Raw genomic sequence first — 18,638 nt, forward strand, 5'->3', positions numbered from 1 at the left:
CCCCCGTACTGTTGGGGGCTGGGAGAGATGGAGGGCAGAGGAAAAGTCTCAGGGGCCACATTTGGCTCTACACCCACAGTCCATGGAAAGAACATCTCGTTCCTCCAAGAGGTGACTAATTGAACACAACCGTCCTGTTGTTTTTGTAAACAGATGGATCTTTCGGTAGAAACCCTCTACAGCTTAATGCAGGAGCGCCAGAAAAGATATGCCAAATACGCTGAGCAGATCCAGAAGGTCAATGAGATGTCTGCCATCTTGCGTCGCATCCAGATGGGCGTGGACCTGACCATTCCCCTGATGGAGAGACTGAATGCCATGCTGCCCGAGAGCGAGAGGCTGGAACCGTTTACCATGAGCCCTGAGAGGGAGCTCAAGCTGTAGTTGTCTGATACAGCCTTCAGTCATCTTTTTCCTGGACCCTACTTGATAAGGAACTTACTTGGAACACGCTTCACAAGCCAGAGTGAGTAGAGCAGAGGTATCAGTTCTGTGTTAGGTAGAAAGACTGTCTTTGGCTTGCAGGGAATGTTAAATACACACATCAACTTGGAATGAAATGCCATTTCTTCCCTCCTTCTCCCCAGCTGCTGGCCACCACTGCCCCCACCCACCAAAACATCGCTTTAACAAGGTTCAGATTTCTTAAACCTTCACATCCTTCCTCTACTGTTGTGCACATTAGTGTGCTTACTGAGGAATCCTTCCAGCTGCAGAGGATTCTGGGGCATGCTCTAATGTAGTTTTTCAACTGTTTCTTGTAAGATTGGTGTTGGCAAACAAACTGCCGACAAGAGCTTCACCATCATTGCCAGCCTTCCTCTCGAACACACCTGAATTCTACAACTCACTCCTAGCAATTCCAGCATACACATGAGTGTGAAAAACACAGAGAAGAGGAAGTTTGATGGTCATTGTTCTAGAGCAGGGTCCCAGTTTGGGCCATGAGGCCATTTCCCCTAAACCATGTCCACCTGCACATCATGTGTGGGGCAGGTAGAGACATGGCTAGATTCAGCTTTGCAACTTGTTCACACAGCCAGTCTCTGCAGAAAACAGCATTGCCATCCTGTGCTAAGTGCTTTGCAAACCCCCTTGCGCTGTGGTTCCCAAGCGCCCAATAACCAGGAAGCTGTCAGGCACTTGAGAAGCACTGTGGAAGGGACTTTGACAGAGGGGTGAGACAACCTGCCTGCCAATCATATGAAGTCATAAGTCAATCTGGTGATTGATAGGTGAGTCATCTTGACCACCTGTTGTTGACCTGTGGTGGTGGGCAGGATCTCCCTCCTTTAGGGTTTTTCTTTAAATTGGCTTCTTATTTTATAGGGCTATTAAATGTGCAACTGCTTGAGCTATGTGACTATCACAGCTTTGCAGGCAGCAGAGCTAGAGACTGGGTGATGGTTTAGGATGGTGTTTCCAACACCTGAATGAAAGGAGTGCCTCTTGCCCTATCCTATTAATTTGCTTTGCCAGATGATTCTTAACACGATGGATAAAGCATGACGAGGCAAGGTTATGTCCATATCCAAAGGAAACTGTAATGCCTGCTACGTTGGGAAAGGTTGGCTCATATGCCAAAGGCACCTCAGAGGTATGCCATAAAAATGCCACCTTGCTGTTTGCAGTTGAATCTCTCCAAAGATGGCTGCTTTATGGTCTCAGTTCAGGGGCAAGGCCATGTTAGTTTGGACTGATGTCTCCTGCTCTGTAATTCTGGTGCGGCTTTGAAGCTGTGCTGTGCCTAGAATTAAAAAGGGTTTGGAGGCTATTTCAGAGTTGCCTTCTGCATTTCAAACACTTTTATTTATGTGAAGCACTTGATTTTGATCCAAGCCTATGTAGTACACTAGTGTGGAAGTCTTCAGTCTGTGTATGTAGCTGCTTGACCAACTGGATTGATTGCCACTTTGTTTTCCCTATGTGATTCCTTTGCTGGCTGGGTCTGAGGAATCCTAATATTGTCATATTATTCAGTTTTGTTCTGGCACACTCGAATTCCCTCTTATCCCCAAGTCTTTGAAGGAAGGAATGGAAAGTTGCTTTTATCTGTTATTACTTAGCTTGAGAGATGAATCCAAGAGTGAAAAGGAAGAAGAAGACACTTGATACTCCTCTCTGTGGTAGTAGGGTCTACGTGGGGGTAGCCACTGGAGAAGGGACTCCTGGTGGGGAAAAGGGAAATCTGCTGTATTGCTCCAAGGCTGAAAAAGGGATTGGCAAAGTCTGTCTCCTACAGCTCTTACTACTGTATATGTTTCCAGTGGTATATGTATATGTAACCACTTGTTCTCAGAAGTGTGCACTCTTCCTTTGGAAAGGAGAAGCAACCACTAAATCATGATTAAGGAAGTGAGAGGAAAATGTCTAAAAAGGGCTATGCTTAACTATCAGAAATGATTATGGAGAGCTTTTACCCAAATACACATGAGCAATCTGTGGTTCGAGGTCAGCGACAGAGTGCCTCTTCAGCTAACAGAAGTTCCACACAGTGCCCAAGCATGCAACATCTTATTTTAAGGAATGCTTTTTCCAAAGAAGCTATTCATCAGGTCCTTTTCAAAAATAACCCTTGAGTTATGTAGTCCATGCCCCCTTGAATCCTGGTTGGCACACTCCTGCCCTCCCTTCTTTTAGAGGGAAGTATTCTATTGTGCCTTTTTTCTTTGATTTTACCTGATAGTTTTGGAGTTTGACAGCTGTACCATTGTTTTATATTTTTGTCTTCTGCATTATTTTGTTGGCACAATTGCTTATTAATTCTAAATAACTATTTTGGTTGAAAATTAGTATGGTAAATGAATAATAAGCAATCTTACATGGATGGCTGCCAAGGTGCTGCAAAAACCCCCAGATGCAACCAAAAGTGGGGAAAGGGTTCAGCTGTAGTTCTAGAAGATTCTAATGTCATATTCTGATTGCTTTACTTTCAAAATATGGCCTGGTCTCTTAAAAATGGATGCAAGTTGGTGTTATTTCTGTATTACACTTTTTGTTGTACAACACAACTCTAGCTAGGAAATAGCATTTAGCAGACCAGCTGGCCTTTGAAACGCTAAAGCCATATTTGGAACAATATGCTCAGTGTTGTCAGATTCCAGCATTGGTAGTCAAAATGCATACACTGAAGGCTGATAACATGTTCTTTGGACGCATGATTCTAAAAGCTGTGCTCTAGGAAAATGTTATCACACCACTTTGCTTCTCATTTTGGGGGACCAGTTCTGCTTGCTTTATTGACTACAGTTCTAGTCAGGAAAACCTTTGAGCTATTTTCACTGCAAGTCATGTCTACTCAAAAGTAAGCCTCATTTAGCTCAGTGGCTCTTACTTTTCAGGTAAGTGGGTACAGTATTGAAGCCTTAAAGTATGGAGGGGAAAAATAAATGTCTTCATTACTCATTCTGCTCCAAGCATGTATTCACAAAGCCGTCCACCATGGTGGAACTTGGTAGGCAAATGCATTGAATTCCTGAAATACATTGAATTGTATTGGGTCTGCTGGGAGCCAAATTTGGCACAGTGTTCTATTTAATTATGTGTAATAGCAGTAGAAAATGTAACAGTGCAAAGAGTTACATAGTTAGCGAACCATCAAGGCAGGAGGGTATTTCGGTCCAAGCAGCCGATCTGCCCCTCGTGAGCTAGCAAGAGAGATGCCATATGCAGATTTCCAGACTGGACTGGGAACCCGGAAAGCATATCTGCTTTGCAGTGTGTATTTGGCTATGATGCAACCTCATCACTCTTAAATGTTAAGCATATTTCTATCCAGTTGGAGTGCAGGTAGAAGTGCATCTCAATCTGCATTTGCGCTTTTGAGCACAACTGTTATCTACTGTAATAATTTAATTCTTGTCTTGAGGAAAACCTGTAGGTGATCCTTACTGAGGCTTGGCTTGCTAAGGTACCCAGATGTTAAAATGCTCTGCAGTGAAAACACATTGCTTGCCTACTTTTCCTAGATCAGTGGTTTTCAAAGTGGAATTTCCTTTTGGGGAAGTTGTCCCTCCAGGGGTCTGTGAAACGTGATCCTATGCTGTAATTTCTGCCCTCACAGTTCTGTCTAACACTTCTGAAAACTGTGCTCTAGAACATGCCCCAGAAACTTCAGGGAATCTGCCCAGGCAGACGTGCAGCGTTCTTCAGGGTTTTTAAGTGCTTGCTGAAGGTACACATTTGGACGTCTAATGTGTTCATCGAGAAGGGGAATCAGTGGAAATCGAGAAGGGGGAATCAGTGGTGGTGAAGCAGTTTCTGACAGCTTTGTGTCAGGTGCACTGTGTAGTTTCCTTTTATTGCAATGCAACATGTACAAATTTGATGGGTCTTGCATTATATTGTGTTATGTAGATGCTACTCTAACACAATGTTATTTCAGCTGGGAATATTTATTACTGTTTGGTTTTATTATTAATTAAAGGACATGTGACATGCCAGCTTTCTTCTGGGTTGTGTTTCTGGTGTTTGTTTTTTAAGAAACAGCCCAGCTGTTCTATCAGCAGATGGAAAAACCCCCTTCCTCCCACCATTTCCCCAAAACAGAGTCCCCTGAAGTCCTGTTGCTATTACTCCAGTTGTTCCCCACACTTCACCTCCCCCTGACTTGACAATTGGGAGTAAGATGGTGTTTCTTAGTTGGCTGGATTTGGCTTTGTGTCTGCCAGTTGCTGACCTGTGCTTAAAAGAAATATTTTAAGTATTTGTATATTATAAAATTGGACTAAGTACAGACTGATACTGGACTCAATAGTGATGTGTGCTAATACTACTGATCTCCCCAGAGTAATGTTAAAGGGAAGGCTACCTGCATGGCCTCGGAGTGCCCACTGACACCAATGGCTGAGGGGAGGGGTTGCAATTCAGAAGCCATTTTGCCTTTAAAATTTGATCTTGACCATATTTTTGATTTGCTCTTTTGTTTAGATTAGGGAATCACATGGAATAGACAGATAGTATAGGACCAATTAAGACTTAATATTAACACTTCTTATACATGGTCACAGTAACTCTGACATCCTAGCAAGGTAGCCAGTTAGCATCCCCATATTGCAGCTGAGGTGCTCAGGGTAAGATTGAAGCTTTGTCAGCCTCAGGAGAGCCAGTGTGGTGCAGTGGTTAAGAGCGGTGGACTCGTAATCTGGTGAACCGGGTTCGCTTCCCCGCTCCTCCACATGCAGCTGCTGGGTGACCTTGGGCCAGTCACACTTCTGTGAAGTCTCTCAGCCCCACTCACCTCACAGAGTGTTTGTTGTGGGGGAGGAAGGGAAAAGGAGATTGTGAGCCACTTTGAGACTCCTTCGGGTAGTGATAAAGCGGGATATCAAATCCGAACTACTACTACTACTACTACTACTACTGCTACTACTACTACTACTACTACTACTTCTTCATGGTGGAGGTAAGATTTGAACTGGGGATGCCCTGGGTTAGTTTTCAACCACCAGCCTCCACTTAGAAGTAGTATGTATATGGTTTCTTCTGATATAATCCATGTAATTCTTTGAGCCAGTGTTAGATCCATCCATGTGGAAGCACAAACTAAACCCTCCTAGTAATGTATATGATTGTGTCCTAATAAAGTTGAAATAAGATTACACTTGAAGTCTGATGTGCAACTGGGGTTGATACTACACACTTACTAGCAACTCAATCTAGTTGTGAAAGCTCTGATCAGTTTGATTTTGATTCCACCAGTTTCTCCAATATCCTCTTTTTTACAAGGACAGCAATGCATCACAGGCCCTTTGATCCTTGCTTCTTCAGCACAGACAGTTTGTACTTCGTTTTCAGCAAGGGGTACCAAAAAAATCCCTAGGTGTTATTTGGCAAAATACATTTGTGGCAGCATCAGCAGTGAATGGCATTCCTAAAAGGCTGCACTATGCATGGAAACAATGATTGGTGAAATGAAGTGTCCATGTTCCCCTCACAACTAGTGTCTTTTTGTATCTCATAACCACTGAGCATTAATGCTTTTTGTACTCTCCCTTCAATTTTGAATGAACCAAATGCCAGTGTAATCATACATTCTCATATAAAACTAAAGTACATGACACAGAGTTAGGTAGAGTTTCAACCCCTTGGACCTAGAGTTGAAAATAAACATTTGTAGAGGGGAGAATGAAGAGCACAATCTCTTCTCCGAAGTAGAAAGCCCTTCTCTATAAGAGCAGCAGCCTGCACTGAAAACAGTGCTACCAAACTTTCTTGGAAAGCTGAAGGGCACCACCTAGTTGAATTTAGTTTTGAACAAAACAAAAACAAAGCTCCACCCTTTTGCCTCTTTTGGCTCCCCCTACAAAAAGCTCAGTTTTGCCATCAGTTGTTCCTGCCACAGGCAAATATTTTATGCAGTTAGGGATAAGTCGTTATTTGGCAACATTTAAAATCTGTCCTAAAATCTTAACACACCTGTCTGCAATTGTATTTCTCTGCTGACCAGTTCAGTGCTTAAACCTAAACACCTGCTACTTGGATAATAGTTTTGATGAAGTTAGAAACTGAAGCATACTCAGCTGACTTCTTCATCTTCACCACCACCATCACCACCTTTCTAGAGAATGGGGATGTTTCTGGGTTGTATGACAGAAGTCAGATACCTGCTCTCCCTCCCTTGGCTATATAGTGGCAATTTTTTTGAGGGGGTGTTTAATTGGAGACTCTCTGTTCCAAAAATGGTGGCTACATCAGATATTAGATTCTGACCTGATGCCTTAATTTTTCAATACACACCAGCTTCTCCAATAGTGCACAAGCTGGAAATCAGATGCAGGCATGCTGGGCACCATAAACATTTAATGCCATCCTTGATGCCAGCCAAAGAATATTTGTATGGGGTAGAGAACTTGAAATCCACCTGTCCTTTGAAAGAGCATCACTTGTCAATTAAAAGCCATCTATTTTTCAAATAGCATTACTTACTGACAGACAGGGAGCTGGAAACACCTGCTGAAGTCTCTTATTTTAAGAATATGATTGAGCAATCTAACTGGGTATTCAAACTATCCAGACAAAATACATGCTAGTTTTCAGTCAAACTGCACTAGCATTGAGCAGTGTGAGTGCTGCATTCATTTTCCTCTCTTGAAACAAGCCAAGGCCTTCCAAGTCTAAGCTGCATTGCTGAAGAAATGGGTGGATAATACCACGTGTGAGGTTCAGTTTAAATACTATTTCAAATGAACCATAAGATTTGCTTAGTTTACAAAGGAATATTTTTTAAAACACGGTAAAGTTGGACCATTTTTTTGCATCTCACTGCCCCAGCTGTTAAGGGAAATAAAAACTTTAGGAGTATCTACACCTTCTGCCTTAAGGGAGGGGAGCAGGGAAATAGCAATTGCCCATTGCATGTATTAGACTTGTCATTTAGTTTTTCACTTGCGCACACATAAAAACGCACACAAACCTATTCACTTCCTTCACATTGAAGCCACACAATTTGCATTCTTTTCAAATTTCAGATTTACAGGGAATTGTTTGATACAGAAGAAAGGGAGAAATGTAAATAGAGCTTCAAGATACTTCAATAATCTCCATGCTGCCTGAGAAGCTAGATTGGCTGCCCACTTTCCCAAGTTCCTCTCGGGACCTGTTCTCGGACATGATACTTTCCCCAAATTCCATCTGGCAGCTCCTTCTCTTGAACTGCTTCTCAAAGGAGCTCTCCTCATGCCAGCTGCGCCGCGAGTCCCCCCTGTCTCCATGCTTCTCCCTCCTGCGAACGGCATAGGCTTGCTCACACCCCGTGGGCAGCTGGCTGCAGCTATAGGCAGAGTAGGCTGTGCTGCTCCCATATATAGCCGATGCAGAGTAAAAGCGAGAGGTGTCCGTGGCAAAATACCAGCTGTTGGCCAAAGGTGTCGCGGAAGCCTGTGGGGCTAAGATGTCTGAGTGCCAGCCCTTCAGGCCCAGCCCAGCGGCAGACTTGGCCAAATGCTGCTGGCTGGTGGAAAGGCCAAAGAGGAAGTTAGTTTTATAGTTGTCTTCCATGCTGCCACTTCGATGCAGTGGGTACAAGAGTGACCTCTGGGTGGTGCTAGCGGTTCTCCCCAAGTGCTGCCATTTGCTGTGGCTGTCCAGCAGCCAGGTATTCTGGGACTTCTCTGGAAGCTTTGCTTCCTCTTTATCGGGGCTGCTTTCAGGAGTCTGTTCTGAGACCTCCTGTACAGGGGAGAACTGGCATAGTTTGGCTCCCCCTTCCAAGGTGGCTGAATGCTTGTAATATTCCAGTGTGTCCTCCAAGGAGGGGTAGCCCTCTCCTGAAGCAGCAACACAGGTGCTGGTTGCCACACACGACACAGATTTTATATCCAAGGAAAACGACCGCTTTAGCCTGTTACTGTCTTCAACTTTGTCCGAGGAGATGTTTAGTCCAATTATGCCTTGTACCAATGGGCTGTCCTCTGATGACAGCAAAGGGGAACCTGGGTGGTTTCCAGATTCCACTGGCTTTTGCTCCACAGTCTCCGAGGTAGATGTAGCACAGAGAGGGAAAGAGGGAAGGCTGCTCCCGCTGCTGCTGCTGCTCTGCCCGCTCTCCAGTCTCAGTCCATGATCACTGCTTTTTTCCAAATGCATAATCTTCAGTTTGCTAAGGGATCCAGATTGGCCACTTTGGTTCTTGATTTTCTTCTCAAAGTCTAGAAGCTGGCCAAGGAAGTTGAAGTTGGGAGAAATTGTTGGCCTCTTCTCTTTTACGAATCTAAACAGAAATGTGTGTTTTAAAAAAAAAAGAGTTCAGCCAATCCATTAGCCTATGACACCGCAACTGAATTCTGCATGCAAGCCGTGAGCTGAGGCTGACCAGAGCTCATGTGTTGCACACTAGGCTATACCAAGGTAAGGTGCACACATTAAGCAAATTCACCTCCTGCTATCCAAAAATTCTCCTATTCCCTCAAGCAACCCTGCCCTCTTCCCTGACAGCCCCTATAGCTGGAGCATCCTCCTTCCTTAAAGTTCTTCCTCCAATCTACTCTTGAAAGTGTTGGTTTAACCCCATAGTCTTCATCTTCTCCTAGGCACATAATTGCATTTGCACAAACTAACCCATTTCCCCCATCCCCTTCTCCCTCATATTTGTAATTTAGATTGCAAACTCACTGGACCAGGAAGCTGTCTTTTCTGTTAGTGGAACACTCTGAAGCTTCATTGTAACAGTAGTAGCAGTGCTAAGCACAATTTATGCAGAAAGTTTTCCTGCTCAGGACAATCAACTCGTCTTTGGGAAGGACCAGAAACTATTGCAAAACCCCAACCCCTTAACCAGTAGAACCTCATGTAAAAAGGTAAAGGTAAAGGTCCCCTGGATGGGTCAGTCCAGTCAAAGGCAACTATTATGGGGTTGTGGCGCTCATCTTGCTTTGAGGCCGGGAAGGAGGGAGCCGGTGTTTGTCCACAGACAGTTTTCTGGGTCATGTGGCCAGCATGACTAAACCGCTACTGGCCCATGGAGGACCGTGATGAGTGTCAGAGCGCACGGAAACGCCGTTTACCTTCCCGCCACAGAGGTACCTATTCACCACTATAGCAATAATTCATTCTTGAAGAGGAGAGCTGCTACAGAAGCAGTCTCCTCTACATTTTCCTCAGGATGGTGTTGTTTTTTTAAAAAATGTTGATCATTTGAACAGGTATGTATACAGGTATGTGTGGTGATACTTCAGTCACCTTCGTCTTGTAGGTGCACAAACAGTGTTGTGTGCACAGCATAGTCCATTGAAAAGAAAGGTGGGCTTGCAGTACAGTTATATAGAATAAGGTAAACGGGGTCTAAATGGCAAGACGGGAGATATCTCCCACACTCTGGCAGAATTGCTGTAGAGTACTTACTGCACACTTACTGTTCCATTTACATAGGAAGCCCAATCAAATAAACATTACTGAAGCCATACAGGGCCCATTGTGGGCCAAGCATCAACACACAGTCCTGGACTTCACTTTCAAAAAGCAGCTGAGTCCAGGAGCTACCAATTACCGGTAAGTTTCACACAATGCCCAGGAAAAACACAAAATCAGGGATATTTAACGGCTTCTGGTCATGCAAGCCCCAATCACACTGAAACCATTGAAAGCAGCTGAGGCCATGAGAATATTTGAAGTCAGCCCTTTGTGTTGGTTTCCTCAAGAAAAGGACCCTTCTTCCTTACCTGTAGGCCTCATCTAATGACATATCCATTCTTTTCATTATATATGCAATAGCGATGGTGGCAGAGCGAGATATCCCAGCTAAACAGTGGACTAGGACACGATCGTTTGAGGCTTTTGCCTTTTCTGTGGGAAACGAAAGAAAGCAGAAACCTCTCATTAGTGCGCTAAAAGATGCTGAAAATGAGAAAAATCTGTTTAATCTCCCAGGGATCCGCAGGCAAAAATAAAAATCATTAAATTGCAGCATACAGCCATTTTCAACTAGGTTTTTTTTAAAAAGCATATCTCCCTGCTCACATGGTGGCTTCACAATAGCCATAACCATGTGCAGTTTTATCCTGAAATGCTAAGCACCATCAACTATGACAAAACCTAAGAATGCATTGAATACTGGTAATAATCCTTGGAACTGTTTAAGTAAATCAAGCTATGGAGATAAACTGGACGAAGGTCTTGCGCCAAGCGGCTGCCTCTCTTCACCATCCATTAACATACATATAATCCTGCCTAAATGCCTGCAAGGCTGACTTGTCTCCACCCTCTCAGCCCCCAGACTCAGGTTGCTAACATGGAGGGGCAACTAGCACAGATGGTCCAAAAAAATGTGATTGTTACCTGAAAAAAATTAAGAAGTACGCTGAGGGGAAATGAAGGCGGAACAGTTAATGTCCATAACCACCAGCCATTGTTCACATGCACCAATACTCATTAAGAATATGCACATAATCCTTCCATGAAGAGGAAATTGTGCACATTTTCCAGTCAATATACATAATCACCAACAGGCCTTGGGAGATGTGTATATATCAGCTGCATTTTGTACATTCTTCAGGCAATACACAGTCTCCAGTAAGTGCATAAAAAGGACCATTAGGTCCAGTCGTGGCCGACTCTGGGGTTGCGGCGCTCATCTCGCTTTATTGGCCGAGGGAGCCGGCATACAGCTTCCGGGTCATGTGGCCAGCATGACTAAGCTGCTTCTGGCAAACCAGAGCAGCGCACGGAAACGCCGTTTACCTTCCCACCAGAGTGGTACCTATTTATCTACTTGCACTTTGACGTGCTTTCAAACTCCTAGGTTGGCAGGAACAGGGACCGAACAACAGGAGCTCACCCCATTGCGGGGATTAAAACCGCCTACCTTCTGATCGGCAAGTCCTAGGCTCTGTGGTTTAGAATCATAGAATCATAGAGTTGGAAGAGACCACAAGGGCTATCGAGTCCAACCCCCTGCCAAGCAGGAAACACCATCAGAGCACTCCTGACATATGGCTGTCAAGCCTCTGCTTAAAGACCTCCAAAGTAGGAGACTCCACCACACTCCTTGGCAGCAAATTCCACTGTCAAACAGCTCTTACTGCCAGGAAGTTCTTCCTAATGTTTAGGTGGAATCTTCTTTCTTGTAGTTTGGATCCATTGCTCCGTGTCCGCTTCTCTGGAGCAGCAGAAAACAACCTTTCTCCCTCCTCTATGTGACATCCTTTTATATATTTGAACATGGCTATCATATCACCCCTTTACCTCCTCTTCTCCAGGCTAAACATGCCCAGCTCCCTTAGCCGTTCCTCATAAGGCATCGTTTCCAGGCCTTTGACCATTTTGGTTGCCCTCCTCTGGACACGTTCCACAGCGCCACCCGCGTAGTCTCTAGAAAAATGCCATTTCCCGATTCCTTTTTGAGAAGTATGCAATTTGTGCCCTCCCAGCTGATTCTGGCCCATTGCCTCATCTCACATGGCTCACTGATTAGCCAAGCAAGATGGGAAGATGGAGCAGACTCCAAATACAGATAAATATTTTGAGGCAGCGGGTCAGAATCAACACCCATGCATCCCAAGAGGCCTATCATGGTGCCATGATGGCTCTTGATAATCACTCACCACTTAAGGCTCTGTAGGTGATATTAATTCATACAAAGTGGATGCTTGGTAGCTTTGCAAGATATGAGGAAGGATCAAAACAGGGAGTGAGTCAGAGGACATGCCCCTTTTCTGCATTTCCAGGATATTGTGCAACAGGAGGAGTTGTGCCTCTCTCCTGTAAGTGAGGTAAGAGGTGTCCACTCCCACATTGCATGTTCACACATAGCCTAAGGAAAGAGGAAAGCAACTCACTTCCCCTTTCTCCTATTTTCTTTACTTCTTGCATAGCTTCTGAGCAAAGTTTAAGGTTTTATTACTGATTTATCAATCCCTAAACAACCTGGGACCAGGTCACTTGAGAGAATGCCTTCTTGCATATGGACCTGCCCATACAATACAACCCTTGTATGAGTCTCCCCTGGTTGAGCTACAGTATGTGGACCCTGAAGCATCCACAAGATGAACTTTGGCCTACCTTGTGTCTTCCTATCGATAGGAAGTGAGCTCCAGCTAGTAGGTTTTCAACCTATACCCAAAACACTCTGATCATTGCCGTTGCCCACTGTGGATGTTGTGACACAGTACTGTTATTTCAATACTGTTATTTCAGTGCTGTTTTAAAGTTTTACTGTGAAGCACCTTGAAATTCTCTAAATAGAAAGTGATATAGAAATTTTTAAAAAACAAACTGTGCTGGAAATGTGAAGAGATTGAAGGATCTTTCATACATATGGGCAGTGTAAATATTCCCAAAAATATTGAGAGATGGTCTACAATGAGCTCAATTTTTAAAAATTAAAAAATACATTTCCAAAGAAAACAGAAGCCTTTGTATTAGCGATAATTGGTGATGAGCTCCCCCAAAGACTATGTCACAGCAGTGGCCAGCATACTCTATGCTAAAAGTTGGAAGGAAGAAGAAATACCAACAAAAGAACAATGGCTGTATTAATTGACAGAAGATGCCAAACTTGTGAGCATGACAGCCAAAATAAGGAATCAGGATGGAAAACAAATAAATGGCAAATGGGAAACTTTTGGGGAGCACTTAAACAAAATTGATACTAAAACAAAACTACAAGTAGGGGTAATTCTCTGAACAACAGTTAAATACAAAGAAGGACTGGGAAGAAAAAGTAGGGTGGATTAATATATGGATATTGTCAGGCAGCAGAGGAACCAACCCCAGGGCAGGTTGCCAGGAATAGATAAGACAAGGAAAAGTCTTTACCATCTGCTTTTATTCAATATTTCCAGAGAGGGGCTTGTGAATGCAGCCTCTTGGAATGACGGCATCCCGAGTAAATCTCCACTCCCATTCTCTCCCACGTCCTCATTCGTCATCCCTTCTGTGCCGTTTGCTCTCCTACTTTTATGGGTCGCCAGGTTCTGGGAGATGGAGGGTCTGGAATGCTTTCTAGTGATAACATGTCAGCCAGCTGCTGCTCCGCCTCTGCTTCCTCCTCCTCTCCCATTATTTCCCAACTTTCCCCCTAATCTTCCTCTGAGCTGTGACCTCCCTTAAACCCCTGTTGTAATTTTGAACTGTCTTCTTCTCTGGAAGGGTCAGGCTGGAGAGGCGGTCTCACCATTCCTGCTCTGCCTAGTCCCTGACAGATATACAGCGATACTAGATCTATTACAAATGCCATGGAAGGCTAGGCTGGGAAGTCTATATGGAAAGAATATTTGACGGTAATTTATGACATGCAAATAGAAAAATGGGAATGATATAAAAAATAATAAAAATAAAAAGGAACATGTAAACTGCTCTAGGCCAACTAGATTTCACCCTGGGGTCCAACTTCAATGGCTACCACCAATCCTCCCTACTTATTTACATCAAGGACTCTCAACATGATACTACATACAGGTTCATATTGCCACTGGCTTCTTCACACCTGCATATGAACAAATTTTAATTTTCAGTGGTAAGTGGACAATTGGACAGGAAGTCATAGCCACTGGTGCTGTAGCAGCTTCCTGTGCCTCTGGGGCCCATCCTTCTGCAGGCCCACCTGAAAGCGAACTTATTGGGCTTCATGCTGAAAGCATCCCACCCCATCAGACGTGTCAGCTGTACTGTGAGAAGAAAGAAGTCATGCAAGCAGCGCAGAGTCAAGCAAACATGTTTTGCTTGACAAACATTTAGTGGAAGTAAATCATTTGGCATAGGTTTTCTTTTTCTTTTTTAAAAGAGACACCATCTTTTTACCTATAAAATCCACAGACTTGTCCAACCACGGAAAGATTTTCTCACAGAAGCTGTCATTCACAGGCACTCTTAAGAAGTGGGATTCCGGGATAAAGTCAGGCTTGGGGCAAGTATTACTGGCGTTCAGTACATAGCCAATGTCATTCTGCTGCATCAGCTCCTATTAAAGAAAGGAAGCCAATGCCAGCTGTTACAAGTGTCACCACGTACAGATCAATATAAGAAAGAGAATGTTAATTGAAAATATATTTGAGGGGACCCAAAACTATTCCTGGTTTTCACAAATATTTTTGGCAGTGTAAAACAAACAAACAAATCCCTTTTCAATTTGTTTTTCATGCAAATGTTCACCACACTATGTTATCATCTCTTGGTGTATCTCTCATTTTATCAGTGGTATCACTTAGCTATATTTGTCTGGCTATGTAGCATTGTGTTGTCATACAGGTTAAATGCAAGTTCTTCTTACAGAGAAAACTTTTCAGAATTGTGAAAATTTGCTGTTAAAAACATATTTTTAAAAATCAGAGTTGGTTCCCTTAATCACCGATTAAGGGAAATTAATTCAGCTTGACAGCGAAAGAAGTCAAGGTAACGGATTGGTGACCATCGCATGAAAATGCATCGCCGGGGGAGATTGTCCTTTGAGTCACTTATCAGTGCCATATTATTTCCGGGCACCCACCTTGTTGAGGACATCCCGCTGGCACCCAAGGTAAAGGTGAGGAAGAATCCGTGTTGGCCCAGTGTTGGAGACTGGTAAGCAGGGTTGAGAAATACAAGAAGGCACCAGAATGGATTTTCCTTCACAAAGGCCAGGGAAACAACTGGAAAATTCAGCAAATCCACCTGAAGGAAACAACAGCCCCAGTTTCAGTTTTAAGTGTAGGATGGTAGTGTGATGCATAATGAAGCCTATTTTTTCTGTTTAAAACACCAGATTTAAATCACCAGAGAAGACATCAAGGTGAGTCAAACATGTACATTAAGTCACATGGTGGCTGAAATATCATTCATGCATATGTGAATGGGCCATTACAGAACTTACCTATTTCATACAACATGCTTGTCAATTGAATCAGTACACACATTCAGCACCAATCGTCAAGGATGTAAAATAAGGGCAGTAAAAGAGATATATCAGTCGATGTACCTGGCTTCCCCCTCCAACTAAACTTTGCTATACAGTTTGGAACCGTGGTTAGAAGAGTGTTTGCAAACTAGAAGTTGTAGCCAGTGCTAGTCCTACTCGGAGCAGACTCACTGATATTAATGGACATGGCTAACTTAGGTTCATTCATTTTCATGTTTCTACTCTGAGTATGACTTAGTTGGATACAACCTTATCGTTTGGGCTAACTATGGTTAGCTGAAGACCCAACTACAGCTATCAAGAATATCACAACTGTCTTCTTATGTAACGTTTCTAATCATATTATGTCCTCCTTGCATCTGCACACATTGAAAACAAGCAATTCTGTAACAGAGAGGGAGAGAGAGCACGCAAGATTGCAAAGACACAGCCTCATTGATTAACCTTTCCCCCTTCTGCCTATCTTGAAGTGGCATTTATGGATTTAGCTAATTAAAGACAATAAAAAGTTACTATTTTTGTGTGGATTACACAAGTTTCTTTATTATTGTATATTTTATTTCTACTGCATAGACAAAAAAAATCATAAACACCATTCCAAAACAGTGAATGAACTGATACAGGATATTTCTACTGCACGTTTCACCATTCATATAAATTGCAATATTATACAATAGATAGATATGATCATTTCTCAAATTTATTAGTCTTACAGCCCTTAATTATTTAGGATTACTTAGGAAATTTCCCCTAGCAAGGTATATGGATTTGCTGAGTTGTATTTTATTATTCCAGTACTGAACAAAAAGGCTGTACTTCTCTATAAAGGTGACTCTCTCTATATATATATTTAACAAAATGGTATATACTGCTTGCCCCCCCCCAAAAAAAAACCTACAGAGTCTGCAAACTGCTTAGAGGGTTTTAGTTTTGCCACAAGTCCCCAGCCAGCAATGAGTTAGGGCTCATCCTAAAGTACCTTTCTGGGCACAGATCTGGGATTTCTGGGTCTGGTCTGAGCCTTTTTGTTTTTTGCTCTGGCGCTTTCCCTGTGAAAACCTGTGTTGTACTGCTGAATTGGAGCAAACGGGAAACCCAATTACCATTTGTTCCGATTCAGTAGTTAAGATCAGTTTTCCTGGGGAAGGAGGTGGGACAAAAAGAAGAAGAATGCTAGGTAGGGCGTAGACCTGGAAAACCTGGACCCGTGCCTAAAAAGATGGTGCAGAAGGAAGCCTGGATGAGCTCTTATCCTGCAGGTCATTTATGATGGAAGGGGCAGCCGGTGGCGGAGCTTCATGCTCCGGGGGGGGGGAGGGCAGAGAGCAGGCAGGGGCGCGGCTGGTGTGCGTCCCGGGGGCGTGGTGTCTGTCCTGGGGGCGTGGCACGCCGCCTGCGGGGGTGTGGTGCCCAGCGGGGGGGGGAGCCGTGATGGCACCCCACCGGGATCGCGCTGCCGGGGGCAGTGCACTCCCCCCTCCCCCTCCCCCTCCGCCAGTGGGGGCAGCCATAGGAGCTGTGCAGCCAGCTAGTCAGCTCTGTTGCTGCACTTCTTCACACCGCACTGGCAGGACCAAATAGTTAACTCACACAGGTGGGCCCAGATTTTGCACTGGCTCCCCCAGCTGCTTACTCCAGTGTAGGCAAAGGACAATGCAGAATCAAACAGTGGATCAGCATTGCCAGTGTAGTGCCCTCAAAATGTTACTGGACTCCCCACCAGCCACAGCCAGCATGACAAATGGTCAAGGAAGATGGAAGCTGTAGACCAACAACATCTGGAGGGTACTACGTTGGCTGTCCTTGCAGCAGGGAAAGGACAGGGTGAAAGGCCAATTTTGTTTTAGATGTATTGTTTTCCAGCTTGGAACCCCCCCCCCCAACAAATTAATAAGGTTATTATGCTATGCTGTCTACTTGGAACTCCACCCTTTTGCAAATTAACAGATGCGATTGTATGGCTAAATTTGGGATTATTTAACAGAGTGAGAATATCATTGGTTCCCTTTGTTAGCTTGTAGAACAGAGAGGATACATCAATGGAAAGTCAGGGTGTCAGTTAAAAGACAATCCAGCTGTTTTATTTAGTTGGTGGTTTCTGGATATTTCCCCACATTAATGCAGCGTGCAACTTTTCCAGTGCTGGCTTGTTCAGTTTATTACTTGTGGCTGCAATTCTCAGATGGGGAGTTTCTATGAAACCAACTTAAGGCGCCAAAAGCTGTTTGTGGTTGAGAAAACCCAAATTGCTTTTGTTTTCCAGTAACCAAATACCTCCCGGATCTTTGCTTGCAAAAAGCAGGCTCTCTCCCACTTCCATTTGCAGAAGCTTGCCAAGATCAAGTATCATACTTAATTATCAGGATGCAACAAGTGGGCATGAAAATATGGTGGTTTGAAAGCCTCTCTGTGATCAAACTCTGCATACATGTTTGTTATTGTTATAATTCCAAAGGTATGATCACTTTACTTAGGGAATTCTCTGCACTGAAGAAGTGGCAATTACCTGCCACAGACACACATGCAGACTCTTCTGCAAGGAGAAAGAGGAGAACTAAGAATTAAACACATTGCAGATGTTTCATATTTCCCTGCATTTGTTCTTTTTCTTGGGTAGAACTAAATCGACTTTAAGAAAGTCATATATGTTTTATGCTAATCCGTAATAGTGCAGCTAGAATATCTTGATTTTTCTAATAAAAAATGTATTAAAATGGACCTCAGTTTTCTGTAGGTTCCATCCTAATATACTTTGGATGGAATGGGGAACCTTACTGAAACTCTTGGCACCCTTAGCATTTAAGTTTCTTTTAATTTGACTTCATAGAGACCAAATTGTCTTTATCACACTAACAGCTTGTTATGTGAAAGTTACCATCAGCTGTAACAGTAACGTAACATTATTAGGCCTGATGGTTACAATACCACACGAAGCTCCACCTACGCAATTAGAAATTGTGGTGGAAGCAATGCTGACAAACTTATGAGACTTGAGCTAAACTTTTGGTGAAGGTTTCTTTCTATCCAAAAGCACCAGGTGGGTTCATATTTTTAGCTGTTTTTATGGGATTTTGCCACTTTATAAACTTTCAATGTTTATGATAAAAGCATGCACATCATAACAGAATAAAGTCCACAGCAGAACAAATGAAGTTACAAAGCACCCAGTTCCTATAAGCATGAACAACTCTTCAAGCAGCAGTCAATAAAAGCATAGTAAACTGGATTAAAATAAAACCATGTTTACCCTGGTGCCTAAAAGTGGCACGCAAACACATAGAACTAAGGGAGGGCATTCTAATGAAACTCT

At 43.5% G+C, this 18,638-nt stretch overlaps 2 protein-coding genes across 4 annotated transcripts in view; one reads left to right on the plus strand and one right to left on the minus strand.

Annotated features, from left to right (window-relative positions):
• The window catches only part of BORCS5 (BLOC-1 related complex subunit 5), a 41,543-nt gene extending 37,981 nt beyond the window's left edge, over positions 1-3,562 (plus strand). For 2 of the 3 annotated variants that reach the window (XM_082223352.1, XM_082223351.1), the window contains one exon: positions 154-3,562. In XM_082223352.1, the coding sequence (XP_082079478.1) occupies positions 154-384 (231 nt within the window). In that variant the 3' untranslated portion in view covers positions 385-3,562. The remainder of the gene's footprint in view (positions 1-153) is intronic. The other variant, XM_082223353.1, reaches the window with a different exon arrangement.
• A 745-nt stretch (positions 3,563-4,307) lies between these two features.
• Positions 4,308-18,638, minus strand: part of DUSP16 (dual specificity phosphatase 16) — a 55,824-nt gene continuing 41,493 nt past the window's right edge. The window contains exons 4-7 of the mRNA XM_082223129.1: positions 14,921-15,084; positions 14,236-14,395; positions 10,158-10,281; positions 4,308-8,710 (exon numbers count right to left, since the gene is read on the minus strand). Of these exons, the coding sequence (XP_082079255.1) occupies positions 7,522-8,710; positions 10,158-10,281; positions 14,236-14,395; positions 14,921-15,084 (1,637 nt within the window). The 3' untranslated portion in view covers positions 4,308-7,521. The remainder of the gene's footprint in view (positions 8,711-10,157; positions 10,282-14,235; positions 14,396-14,920; positions 15,085-18,638) is intronic.

This window comes from Podarcis vaucheri (genome assembly GCF_965113315.1).
Source record: "Podarcis vaucheri genome assembly, chromosome: 5".
NCBI lineage: Eukaryota > Metazoa > Chordata > Lepidosauria > Squamata > Lacertidae > Podarcis > Podarcis vaucheri.